Source organism: Diabrotica virgifera, chromosome 2 (genome assembly GCF_917563875.1).
Source record: "Diabrotica virgifera virgifera chromosome 2, PGI_DIABVI_V3a".
In the NCBI taxonomy this organism is placed as follows: Eukaryota; Metazoa; Arthropoda; class Insecta; order Coleoptera; family Chrysomelidae; genus Diabrotica; species Diabrotica virgifera.
In genome coordinates, this window is record NC_065444.1 from 9,318,336 (window position 1) to 9,333,530 (window position 15,195).

The 15,195-nt window shown below is 31.0% G+C and overlaps 1 protein-coding gene across 1 annotated transcript in view; it reads right to left on the reverse strand.

Moving 5' to 3' along the window:
* The window catches only part of LOC114328633 (cell adhesion molecule Dscam2), a 384,871-nt gene extending 373,943 nt beyond the window's left edge, over nt 1–10,928 (reverse strand). The window contains exons 1-2 of the mRNA XM_050644410.1: nt 10,911–10,928; nt 10,294–10,476 (exon numbers count right to left, since the gene is read on the reverse strand). Coding sequence (XP_050500367.1) covers nt 10,294–10,476; nt 10,911–10,928 — 201 coding nt within the window. The remainder of the gene's footprint in view (nt 1–10,293; nt 10,477–10,910) is intronic.
* Nucleotides 10,929–15,195: the final 4,267 nt, after the last annotated feature.

Here is a 15,195-nt window from a genome sequence, read left to right on the forward strand (position 1 = left end):
TACGTGAGTTTTGTAATATGTTATACGTTTATTCTTGAACAATGTCGCTGTAATAATATTGTTGCTAAACAGGTAACTTGTCATTGTATACCGGGTGTACAAATCCAACTGTACTTTTTCTCAAAGTTCGCGTCACCCTGTCAATATTCTAGCATTTATATAATACTGAAATTAAAACCCAACTATAGCCCCATGTTTTCTTAACATTCAGTTTTTTTATTCATTCGCTTATGTTAGATAATACAAAAAAGTTAGGTACTTTAACAACCAGCCTTGTTCTTTGTCAATATAGAGTGTTTTTAAATAAGTATGGCGAACTTTAAGGGGCAATTCTGCATGAAAAAATAATGACAGTTTGCTTTATAAACTTATGTCCGCAAATGCTTCATTTCCGAGATAGGGGGTGTTGAATTTTTTATTACAAACTGACGATTTATTTATTGCTCTAAAACCGGTTGAGATACGCAAATGAAATTTGGTGGGTTTTAAAAGGTAGTTATTGCGCATTTTTAGATATACCACTAGGAATTTGATATTCGCGCCCATTGGGGCGCATATGGGTAATGTGACTCTTATGTTCGCCAATTTTTAACATAAAATTCTTAATGATATGTCAAGAAATGCACAATAACTACCTCTTAAAACCCATCAAATTTCATTTGCATATCTCAACCGGTTTTCGAGCAATAAATAAATCGTCAGTTTGTAAGAAAAATTTCAACACCCGCTATCTCGGAAACGAAGCATAGTTACAGTAGTAATAATCTCAAAGAAACTGACTTGCTCATTAAGTTTTTATGATTTTTATACTAATAATTTATAATAATTTTTTTATATTCATCCGATTTACTTTTTAAATTTTGGATTTTTTGAAGTTATATTTCTTTAGGCACGAGGGTGAATTTTTACATTCACTGGCGCATGCGCACACCGACAGTATGTTGTTAGTTGCTAGATCATCTAAGTTATGTATGTATCAGCGCAACTAAGGTTTGAAAATAATATATTAGTGTTTTTAGTAAATATATTTATTATAATTTTTGTGTCTTTGGATTTGTCTTCTTTGGAAGTAAGATAATAAGTATTTTAAACATTTTTATATTTAATACTTCATTTGATCTGTTTCGCAGATGCCGTAAAAACAAAACCCTGATGGGTTATTGGTAGAGCATTCGACTACATAACGCGAAGGTCCCGGGTTCAAATTCTGACACGGACGATTGTTATCCTTTTTTTTTTAATTTTTGGTGTTGTTTTAATAAAAAATTTTGAAAGTGATAATATCAAAATTAGTTTGTTAATTAAATAAAATACAAATAAACTTTTAAGTATCTTTATTTCGTTGAAATCATATAATAGAAGTGTAACTTCTTACTTGTTCAAAGTACACACACATTCTTTTTTGAATTCATGTCTTCAAAATACTATTTTTTTATTTACTCCACCTACGTCTATAAAAAAATATTGCATAAAGAGGTACATTACAGAAAAATATTATGCAGAATCCGTCAAATGAGATGATTTATAATAAAATATTCAAGTTCAGCTTGGCATTTTCGGTACTAAAATATTTGTGTTTGTTTTTTTAGATTAAAAATGAGTGCTGTGTTTATTAAACTAACATTATCATCCTTTTCATTATAGTTTTATATAGTCTCTCCTGCAGTTTTTATGTAGAAAGCCGAACTGACAATGAAGTATTGTATTTATCATTTTTAATTAAATTGGAAAAACCGTTAAATGATATTTACTAAAAATGTTATTTTAGCCTAAAATAAATCAGTTAAAAATTGACACTAAGATATCTATAAAGAAATAGTTAATGAAAATCATGCTACTATTCAATTGAAATGATATAGAAAAAATGTTTCCATTTCTGAATTATACGCTTTCATTGCAGTACTTATATCGAAACGATTTCTGAAGAGGAAATCGAAACGTCAAAATAAGCATATTATAAATTAAAATTATAAAAAACAATATTATCGATATGTGCATTTCATATCACTTTCTATTCAGCATTCTTCTCCCAAGAACCACTCACACCACTAATTTATGTAACATCTACTCGCGTCTTAATCCCCCATTTTAGGAAAAAAGAATGGGAACAGCCATACAAGCTAACGGTGCGCTTATATTGGTTAATATTTTGAGCAATACTTGGACGGCAACACAAATTGATCAATCTGGAGTAAATGGAGCAATTTAAAAAAAAATGCGGCAATTGTTTCGGCAATATTGCTTTTAATTCTTCCATATATTCCAAATATGGAGTCAAAATAATTTCTTCGTCTTGTAGTGAATATCAGTTTCGGATGTTGGCGACCATCATGGCAATCTGTCTTTTACATACTGCTGCTCTGAAAAGATTTATGGTTGTTGTTGAAAAGGTAACTCACATTCATATACCTACATATTCATGAAGAGCTTCTGAAATAGCTCTGCGTATAGTGGAGACGAAGAGTGCAATGTAACTATGAGAAATTTTAAACAGGCACATTAAACTTTTGAATGAATTTCCAGTGGCTAGGTATGGAGGAGTTAAGGCAAGTTTTGTTGATTCAGAAATTGTTTCGCTCATATTGGTATATAGTCGGTCTCGGAATTAATGGGCTAACTTTATTCTACCTTATGAAACTGACGTCGTATATGTTCGAGTTGCTGCTTATCGCTCAATCGTTTCTTATTGTCATGTGGCAATCAACCATTATTGCTTACAATCGCTAAATTTTTGTGGCTCATGTAAGCGCAGGTCATCATACATAATGTTATTCGATTTATGGCAAATTTCAAAATTTTGGAAACAGCAATATTTCTACCGAATGAGTGTTTGCTCTTTACTGATTTAATTTACTCATACATTATGCTGATTATTAAATGCATGCATTTGTTTAATAGTTCGGTATTATTGGAAATATTCGTAAATTGACAAATCCATATATTTCCGTCATGTCTCATTAGCAGGCATGAATTTCAATTTAGCAGGATTTTTTTATTTTCCAGTGTAACTAATGTTCGTGCAATATTGAATTTTCATTGCGGATTTCGTTTATTTTTAGGATTTTGAATTATGCGTTCAAATGTAAAGTTTATCTTGGAAAATTAAATTACAGAATTAATGGAGAGTTCATATATGGATATGGAGTGAGGCAAAAAGGGATAAAATAACTTTTTGTTTTTATGGTAAATTTCATAGTATAATATAGTGACTAAATAAATGCTTTTAAGCTTTTTATACACTCACTCAATTGTTTAAGACAAGTGAAGACCAGACCTTACCAGAAACTCCAGAGATAACAACTGAGGCTAATCGTCACAGCGGAGGAAATTACTAAAGTATTAGAAAACTGAAAAACCGCAAATCTCCAGGACCGGAAAACATTACAAATGAAATGCTGAAAATTCACTGAACAACTAAGGTTACTTGTACAAAAAGCTTTTTCGGGGCATACAATACCTAACAGCTGGCTAATTAGCACAACCATCTTAAGGTTTAAAAAGGGTGATAAAACGGTACCCGAAATCTACAAAGGAATAAACCTGCTCAGTACCGCTCTGAAATTGACCACAAAAATTATAACCGCCAAAATTACCAACGAAATAGATCTAGCAGATAAACAACAAGACTTTAGATTCGGACGATCCTGTATCGATGCAGTTTTTGTTGTCAGACATGTCATCCAAAAATCACTAGAATACAACGACCCGGTTTACTGTTGCTTCAATGAATAAGTAGAGCTGAATAACGTAATTCACCTGTTATATAAACGAAACATACCATCAGACATTAACAAGACTATCGAAAACATATACAGCAGAAATAACGGGGAATCCCCACCTTGGCTCCCTATATTCATTTATTCCTTTATGCCACCCCAGGTACATTTTAAAAACCCCCCAGTTCGGCTCGAAGATTAACAGGTAGGTACTAGTACCCCATTAGTAGGTATAATAATAATTTTCTCTTGGAATTATAGATTAGGGAAAATGTCTTATTATAATATCTAAAAGATAGAAAAACATTCTACCTCAATACCCCTACCCTCAATAATGTACAGACATTTTTGGTTCTTTGCGAATTTAAGAAACAGTTTTTCTTGGTTGGAAATGTGGGCCGTAGAATCGATTTCGCTACTGATGCATAGGATAAAGCTTGGTTAGATGTTTGAGACCTATTGACTGTTTGAGGATCTGCTTCACCACTGCTCATGTAATCAAAAATAATTTTTCTACAACCACTATACAAAATGCACTTTTCTGCACAATTTTATGTTAGCAAACTTGATATTTACTCACAGTATAAGATATTTGACATTAGTGTGCAGAAAAGTGACGTTTCTGTGCCGCAAAGTGACGTTTCTGTGCCGCAAAGTTCTTTTCTGCACAGTTGACTACCTCATTCTGAGTAACGTTATATTCTGTTTACATCCGTGATTAAACTTTAGACAAATATATAACCTATAAGACAATTATTATATTTAACTATAGCATAGAAACTAAATTATGGATGTGACAACTGTTTTATTTTACAATTTTATTCTTATTAAACATTTTATAATTACCAAATAACTAATAAGGATTTAGCATCATCTGCAAGAGACGTCGAATGAAGTAGGTTTTGTGTAAATCCGTGACTGCATAAATACAACGTCAATAATGTGTACCTAATAATTTTTTAAAATAGTTTAAATTTAAACAAATTAAGGCAGTGCATTAATGTTTTAACTGATTTCTGTGCAATTTATTTGGGTATAAGGAATTTAAATTGATTAGTATTAATTAAATACAGTTTAAAATTTATCACATAGGTACCTATTATAATTAATCTTCGTTTGGAAATTGTGATTTTTATTTTTAGGAAAAACTGTGCTTGTAGAAAAAGTATAGTGTGTAACACGTGCAGAAAGGTAATTTCTCACTCGTTTGAATTGCGGCACTCGCTTGCGCTCGTACCGCAACTTTTCAAACTCGTGAGAAATTAGTACCTTTCTGCACTTGTTGCACAATATACTATAATTCTAGTTGAAGGTACACTAATGTCACTGTTTTTGCATTATGTTTTACAAAGCACGACAAAATACAGAACGATGTTACTCGTTAGACACCTCGTAGTGGAATGAACGTATCTTTCAATTAACTGCTAGTGCAGTATCCAAATAGAGTATAATGACATCTTTAAAGCCCAGTATAATTGAAATATTTAGTCAAAGAGTAAAATTGCTATTAGTGTGTGAACGTTATAAACTTAAAGAACAAAAACGAAAATTAGCTTCAGGTTAAACAAAATGGAGATGTTTAAAGAATAATTGCAAAGCTTTCATCAAAATTGAAGACCACTAGGATTCGTGACCACTGTTATTCGACCACTAGTGGTCGAATTACCAATAGTATAAACAATAATCATATCCCATTGAGATGTAAAATTTTTTGATATTAGTTTTTATTTTTATTTTGCTATGTATAATTATATACATATATCTATTTATAGCATAATAAAATAAAAAAAGTCTAAATGTAAATTCGTACAGGTTAAAACAAATTCTATATCAAAATTTAGGAGGGTACAAAAGATATTTTCAAGAAAGTATCCAAATCATACAAGGGGATCATTTTTTAAATAAATAAAAAGGGGTCATTTTTGCAAAAAAAAATACTTTTTTTTCTGTTGAGGTAATTCACTTATTAATGAAGGTCTATGGGATCTTTTTCTGCAAAGTTGAAGGGTAAATCTTTCATATAAGACTTACTAAATTAAATTTTACCCCTTATTTATTTAAATTATTGTATATAAAACTTTAAAAACAAATTTGCAAAAAAATATTTTTAGTGTTTTAAATAATCATTATAAAATATCTTATTTTACATACTAATTTGCGCTATGTAATCAGTATTAAGCAAAAAAAATTGGTCGAAAATATTTAATATTTTTTGAGATATTGAATTTGTTTTTTAAATGTTACTATATTTTCAATTGCAAAAACGCGGTTGTTGCCAAAGAAATATTCACCTGCTTAAGATCTCATTATTTTTATTTTTATGTATGTTTTCGATAAATGTATTGATAAATTCAAATTTCAATTAAACTCCGCCCTAAAATGTCATTTGAAAATTATTCAAATTTGTTTAAAATTTGTTTTTTTAATAACGTATCGGGGATTAAGTATTTTGAAATGCCGTTTCGATAATTGGGTTCCTGGGAATTTTTTACTAATTGAAAAATTTTTTTTGTCATTTTACTTCTTCTTTTTTTTCTTGGAGTTATATTACTGCGGACCCTTTTAGGGTTAAATTTTATTAGAAATGTCGAATCTCTGAGTTGTAGACTCTAGACCTAAAAATATTAAGATTTAACTAAAGTCTTTTAAATAAAATGTGGCTATTTACTGAGTTACAGTGTGTTTTATTTAAAAATTTAAAAATTATTGTTACCAAGTACTTTAAATCTATTTGACGTATCCTTATCATACTTGGCAGAAAGTGTGGCTATTATACACCCCACTAAATTGTGATTAATAAACGTTTATATCTAGTGCCAGAGGCGTACGACAGGGGATAATGAATGATTGACCCTTCCCAAATTCTACGACATTGAGTGAATTACTATTTTAGCGAAATTTTTCGATTCTCCAATACTGTGTATGTAAATAACTTCATTGGTATCGATAATGTCATCAGTTTGAGAGATCTTGGAAGTTTAAAATGATTGAATGAATGAATCAAAATAACTATGCCTTTTCATTTTTAACGTCCAATATCTCGAAAACTAATGACTTAATCGTTACCAGTAAAGAGTATATTATTTACATAGACAGTATTGGAGAATCTAAAAATTTCGCTAAAATAGTAATTCCCTCAGTGGCGTAGAATTTGGAAAGGGTCAATCATTATCTATCCCCTGTCGTACGCCTCTGGTAGTAGCTAGAAACTTTTATTTATCACAATTTAGTAGACTGTATAGTACCCACACTTTCTGCCAAGTATGATAAGGATACGTCAAATAGTTTGAAAGTACTTGGTAAAAATAATTTTTAAATTTTAAATAAAACACCCTGTTACTCAGTAAGTAGCCACATTTTATTTAAGTGATTTTAGACCAATCATAATATTTTTAGCTCTAGAATCTACAACTTAGAGATTCGACATTCTTAATGAAACTTAACCCTAAAAGGGCCCGTAGTAATATTACTCCAAGAAAAAAAAAGAAGAGGAAAAAAAGACAAAAAAATTTGTTAATTAGAGAAAAATTCCTAGGAACCCAATTATCGAAACGGCATTTCAAAATATTTAATCCCCGCTACGTTATTAAAAAAAAAACAAATTATAAACTTTTTCAAATGCCATTTTAGGGGGAAGTTTAATTGAAATTTGAATTTATCAATACATTTATCGAAAACATACATAAAAATAATAATAATAAGATTTAATACAGGTAAATATTTCTTTGGCAACAACCGCGTTTTTGCAATTGAAAATAGAGTAACATTTAATAAACAAATTCAATATTTAAAAAAATCTTAAATATTTTTGGACCAATTTTTTTTTATTAATACTGATAACATAGCGCAACTTCTCCTGTAAAATAAGATATTTTATAGTGCTTATTTAAAACGCTAAAAATAATTATTTGCAAATTTGTTTTTAAAGTTTTATGCATAATTATTTAAATAAATAGGGGGTCAAATTTAATTTAGTAAGTCTTGTGTGAAATATTTACACTTCAGCTTTGCAGAAAACCATCCTATATACTTTCGTTAGTAATTGAATGATCTCAGCAGTTAAAAAAGTAATTTTTTTGAAAAAATGACCCCCTTTTAATTATTTAAACAATGATCCCCTTGTATGATTTGGATACTTTCTTGAAAATATCTTTTGTACCCACCTTAACTGTGATTTAAAATTTGTTTCAACCTGTACGAATTTACATTTTGATTTACATGTAGTGTAATTTTATTTTACTAGACTATTAATAAAGTTATTCTATAAATGTATCTTTTTCCATTGAGATGTAAAATTATTTGATAGTAACAATTACTATCCCATGAGCCAAGCTGGCATATTTTATATCGAGCCGTTTTTATCTTTGCGCCGACTTGGGACATTATTAAACGACCTACCTCTTTCTTGGGCCGAGATAGGCACTGTCCGAAATAACATACGGGCCAGAATTAATAACAAACTAACACAGCCGATACCAGTGGAAAGAGGCATACGTCAAGGAAACTTACTGAGCCCGCTGCTGTTTAATCTCATCATGGATGAAATTATTCATAAAGTCAAAACCCTGAGTAAAGGGTACAGAATGGGCAAAGAAGTTATATTTAAATTATGATCTGCAGATGCCATACTTATTGCAGAGAGTGAAAATGACCTTCAGAGACTTTTTTATCAATTTAATATTTTACGCAACAACAAAAAATTTCTGCATGATAATATCATCAAATAAAACAAAAGTATGGTAATCTCTAAACAATCAAAAAGCTGCAAACTGGAAGTGGACAGCAAAATAATCCAGCAAAAAAAGTATCAGCTGCCTGGGAGTACTAATGCACAGCGTGACCCGTCAAAATAGCCCTGTCAAAACAGCCCCGTCAAAAAAGCCCCGTCAAAATAGCCCCAACATAAAATAGCCTCGACAAAATAGCCGCAAACAAAATAGCCCCGACAAAATAGATCGCACACAAAATAACCCCGGTCAAAACAGCCCCGGCTAAAATAGCCTCTTATAAGCAATTACATAATTATTTATACAAGGTGTCCAAAAACTTTTTTTTAATTTAAATTATTTGACAAAAAGGAAGAATGTATTTAATTTATTTAATTTAAAATGCATTTTACTGTTGCCCGAAAACAGAAAAAAATGTTAATATCATAAATTAATATTGATTTTCGCTTAACTTAAATGTTCAAACTTCCAAGAGGCAGGAAAGAGAGGACTCGAGTTCTCTGGAAAGACAATTTTTATTTAATGTGGTTAAGATAAACATCTGAATAGAGGATAATTACCATTTCCGAAAAAATGTATTTTTAAAGAATTATTTCATGATGAATTCTGAAGGGAGCTTTTTTTTTGGGGCTTTTTTGTCGGGGCTATTTTGTTGGCGGACTATTATTCTGCGGCTATTTTGTCTGCAGACTATTTTGTCAAAGCTATTTTGTGTGCGGGATATTATGTCGGGGCTATTTTGTCGGAGCTTTTTTGACGGGGCTATTTTGACGGGGTACCAATGCACAGTTATGGAGATACAGAAGCGGAAGTTGCCCAATAAATAAACAAAGCCAAAAGAATAGCAGGATATCTTAAACACACTATCTGGCGCAACACACATCTACGGACAAAAACAATGGTCAAGAATTATAGGACAATAGTTAGGCCAATTATGACTTACACTACGGAAACACGACCTGGAACCACAAGGACCAAAAGACTGATGGAAACGTGTGAAATGAAAATAGTTCAGATATCACAGGAAAATCATTATGGGACAGACAATGTAGCATAAACCTCATGCAAAGATGTAATATAGAGAACCTAAATGACTGGACACTGAAAAGAAAAAAAAAAGAATGGTATAGTCATATAAGCAGAATGGAAGAAGAAAACTGGTAAAGATAGCACGAGACAGACCACCAAAGGGCCGATGGAGTATAGGAAGGCCAAGAAAGAGATGGAGGGACAAGCTGGATATCTGATGAGGACGCATCCGAAGATGAAACAGGCGCGAGCCTGTTAAAGAAGCAGAAAGACGAAGAAGAAGCTTTTTATAAATCATTAGGTATGCAAGAGATGTATTCTACGTTTTTCTGTAGAATTTATGTTCATTGGGAGTCTTCGGGCATCATCTCTTTTATAAGACCAATCATGTGCGTATACAGCCAATTCCAAGAAACGCTGCAAGGTATGTAAGCAGAGCGTACAGGGACCTAGAAATCAGTTCCCCTTGAACATCAAGAAAAAGCACAACTAATCTGACTTGACAATGGAATGGGAAGCGTGACCTTGCTGAAACAAAGTCAAAACATTGGTTTTTCTAAACACAGAAGTAGTGTACTGACCAGTGAGCAGTGTAGTATCTGGGGACTCAGGAGACTGAGACCCCGGAAGCCCTAAAGATGACATCAGAGAGGACGTCGAAAGCTCGGTCCTGAGAATATCGACGCGTCTCAACCTGGAAGCCTGGTCTCTTTAATTTTAATATCAATTCTTCTAATAATATTGATTTTAGATTAAAGCCTCATTGTATTAACCTCGAAACAAGCTCATTCATAAAATATTGTATAATATAAGAGACAAACCTGATGTACTGGAGATCCATCCGCAAGAATCCACTCAACCTCCGGAGGGGGACTACCTTGTGCGGTACAATCTACTTTTCCTCCCGAACTATTACTGAATTCTACCCGATGAGGAGGCTCGTGTATGAATAAAGGTCCTTGTAGGTCCACCCCTCCACTCCACACTGAAAAAAAAGTAAATATCTATAAATAAAATAGTACTGGAGAATAAAAATTGTAAACAAGTTTTATTTATTGGACTATAATTTTTTAAATACATAATATTATGTAAAAATGATATATAATTGAAAAAAAAATGTTGCATTGTGTTCAAGAGGATCTACACCCTCTGTTCAGAGTTCATCTCTGTTTTCAACGTAAAAGCTCTGAGCTGTTTAAATCCAATAAAAAATTATCTAGAGGTTTTCTTCCTCTTCCAACCTAACGATTTAAAAATGTATTGCTAAGAAACTCACGAACGTTATTATAAAACGTTTTACTACTGATAGATTTCACAGATTTATTTTCTGTCCAGCAAATGTATAGCAAATCTACCTTAAAATATACCACAATTTCCGGTTTAAGGCTATTTACACTTACCAGAGCAACAAATAAACAACAAAGGATTATTAAGATACCCTCAGTGCAGAGTTCATGTCTGTTTTTAACGTAAAAGCTCTGAGGTGTTTAAATCCAATAAAAGATAATCTAAAGGTCTCAAATCCGGGGAATTTGCTGGTCATTAGTAGCTCTTCTTATTTCAATCTAACGATTTGAAAATGTACTGTTAAGAAACTCAAGAACGCTTCCAAGATAATAAGGAGATTCTCCATCTTGCTGAAACCAAATTGATCTATTCACGAGGTGATCATTTATATCATCAGGAAAGGATATGTATAATTCTGGAATAAACTCCAATTATAAAAATACCCAGTATTTTAAGAATTGCAGAAGAGATATACAATTGTTTATTGAATCAATGTTTATAATCAACAAACACCATTCAGAGTATAAATACATTTTATATACGCTCTGAGCTTCGCTGGTGTCGCTCCTGGCGGATTACTAATTCAACTTTCACCAGTAATTTTTAAATTTATTATTTAATTGTTATCGCTTAATATTTACAACGCTAAAAAGTAATTAAATTGTAATAGATTTTTTTAAGATTTTGCTAATCATTTTGACGTTCTATTGATGAAATATTAATTTCTTACTTCGGATACTTTCACAATTATCGTGTAGATGGCGCTAAGATTACTAGATTAATTTATGATTACATATTACGGAACATTAAAAAAACGTAAATTCAGTATTTAAAACGTAAGTATATTTAAGGTAAAAATATATACCACAGCTTTGACCAACTAATATTTTTTATAATTAATGTTTTTAATTTTAATTTTAAATTAATCACTTTGACATTTATGTCAAATTTCCGGTAAACGTTTACAGACTTGCCACTACTGGCGCTCGCGAATTTATAAATATCCCCTCTACGTACGAGCTCACAGCGTATAGATAATATTTAGGAGATTTACTGACTGATGTAGTAAATTATTCACGAATTACTTTTTAGATCTCTTTTATCTCACTGATACTAGTATCGCAAAATTAAGCCGCTTTTCCATAGAAATTACAATAAGTTAAACAAGGATAAACAATAAAGAATGTCTTTGATAGCTTATGAATTTTGACGTTTATAATTTTCAATGACAGTGACAGTTTATTTTTATATGCATTTATTGTTTATTTGGTTTTATATTTATAAAAAAATAAATATAATATTTCAGTTATATAAAGAAGAAGTTGCAATTCTGACTTTTGGGTCGCCAGACAAAGATGAGTATTATCGTAGTGTTGATAACTTATTTGTTAAAGCTTTGCATTTGTATCACTGTTTCCCCAAAGGTTTGATATATTAAAAATATTAATTGTTTTTTATGTAATTCACTTGATAGTTTTTTATTTTTCAACCTTAGGTAATATTAAATGTTCTTAACAATAATAACTTTGTTGTGACTTTTTTTTAAATTGATTTATTGCCGTTCTATATTAATCTTTATATTCGTAATGGTCTGTATGGTGTTAAAGCTGTTTAATGTTGAGTTCATCAATCTCCTTAATAGTGAAAAAAGATTAAAAACTTCAATACATTAACTTTATAAAATACGTTATCGAGATAATAACCATTTCCTAATTATTACCACTGACACTCTGACAGTACGTATCAATACACATCGACGTACGTTTCACTTTATTTCTTAATTTAACCTGTTTGAGAATGAACTGTGACGCATGGAAAAAGTTAGAGTGGAATAACTATATTATTTATCCATGCCCGAAAAATGTAATATTTCGTGTGAAACGTTTTACTACTGATTATTTTTTTCACCTGTCAAATTCTGACGTTTTTGCTTCTTCAGCCAATCACCACGCGTCGTTCTAGCCAATCGTTGAGTGTAATACTGATAAAACAGCCTCTTCTTTGATAAAACAGTCTCTTCCCTGATAAAACTTAAGGTACCCTAAATTTCACATAATACGTTACGAACGACATTGGAAAATCTCATATTAGTAATAAAAATTGTGTTTTTAATAATTGTTCGTTTTCGACTTAAACAGTTTTTTATGTATTAACAATATAATAAATAAACTGGTTCATTTTTAAATCATAAAATAATTTATCTATAACCTACTTAAGACATTGAGCCTAGTTGTCTTAAAAATATTTCACAGATGCACGTATTTACTAATAATACATATTGGTTCACAAAATAATCTTTTCAAATACCACTCGTCCTCTAAATTTTGCTTGATAAATTTTTTCGTTTTCATACTTGAACTTCTTTATTTAGGGTAAAATCACTCAAACAAACCGAAATGGATAAAATCACGAGTCCGAAGGAGAGAACGATTTTATCATTCGTTTTTTTTTTTCGTAATTTTACCAAATAAAGGAGTTTTCGTGAAAACAAAAAAATTTATCGATAAAATTTAGAGGACTCGTGGTATTACCTTTGATAAATTTCACAGATTTATTTTCTGTTCAGCAAATGTGTAGTAAAGCTACCTAAAACAATTTTGTTTGTTCTCATTAATTATAGAATTCTTTGTAAAATCACTAACAACTGAATAATCTTCTACCTGATGCAATGCGGGTACAAGAAAATCAAAATCCACCATTCGCATCCACCACAATTTCCGGTTTAAGGCTATTTACACTTATCAGAGCAACAAATAAACAACAAAGGATTATTAAGACACCCTCTGTGCAGAGTTCATCTCTGTTTTCAACGTAAATTTGGCTCTGGGGTGTTTTGGCGGAAAACGTGGTAGTTAGGAGGGCAAAAACTCTGGCGCTGGAGTATATTAAGACACGTAAACTGGGTTTATTACTGAGTTGGGCTCAATTTGCACAACACCTAAAATAAGGAGTAATCCGCGCTACGCCGTCTATCTCCTCTATAATAAGTTTCCTTGAGTAATTGCTGGAATTGTTAGTTAGAGGCAATTACACTTAAATTAAATATTGCACCTTGAGTAACTATAATAAACATAATAACGTAAAACAACTTATTTTCAAAACTACTTGCTGGGATTATAAGACAAATATATATAGGGTGAGGCAGATAACTGGCCTATTAGAAATATTTAGAGAACTAAAGGCAACAGAATCCTGAAAATTGGAATGAAGGCGTTTTGAAGGGAAATATTTTCATTAATTTGCCACTTCCGGTTATACTGGAAGTTGCTTAAAACTTCGTTTTTTTAAATGGGACACCCTATATATTTTTACATTTTTAGATTCTACTCAATGTTCTTTTTTCAAAATATGCAGTTTTGTAATGTTATACAGGGTAGTTTAAAAGCTAATTACGTTTTTTTATTAATTTCGTAGCAACTTTCACACCCTGTAGAATTGTAGTAGTTGGATATCAAAAACTCTATTTATGTTTAAATGATTTTTAATATAGTCTACTATTATTAAAAATTACTCGGAAACTCGGAAAGAGGATTTTCTGAATTTTCTTAAATGGAACACCCTGTATTTTAGTATTGCAATGAAAATACATTTTATGGTACTTTTTTATTTCTTAAGCATTCCCTATACCTAAATGCTTTAATTTGTGCTTAATTGCTAATCGCGCCAAGAATGTTAACTACGTAGGTATTTTGATAGCTCAACCATTATTGACAATTTTAAAGATCAGTCTAGATTAATATGTATTTATTTCCGAAAAATTATTTGTGATTAAATATTTTCACGGCCAACCTAATAAAATTTCACGTATTTTTTGTTGAAATTAATGTTTGGCTTGAATCACCAATAACTCACAAATTAAAGCAGATAGGTATAGGGAATGCTTAAGAAATAAAAAAATAGCATAAATATAATTTCATTACAATAATAAAATATAGGGTGTTCCATTTAAGAAAACTCAGAAAATACTCTTTCCGAGTTTCGACCAACCCTGTATAGTACAATTCAACATTTAGCTATACTAACAATTTTTAACAATAGTAGACTATATTAAAAATCATTTGAACATAAATAGAGTTTTTGATGTCAAACTACTACAATTCTACAGGGTGTGAATATTGCTAGGAAATTAAGAAAAAAACGCAATTATCTTTTAAACTACCCTATATAACATTACAAAACCTCATATTTTAAGAAAGAAGACATCAAGGAGAATCTAAAAATGTAAAAATATACAGGATGTTCCATTTAAAAAAACGAAGTTATAAGCCACTTCCGGTATAACCGGAAGTAGCAAATCGATGAAAATATTTTCATTAAAGAGATCACTCTTCAAAACCCCTTCATTCCAATTTTCATAATTCTGTTTCCTTTAGTTCTCGAGATATTTCTAATAGGACTTTTATCTGCCTCACCCTGCAGTGGGTGTCCCAAAATTC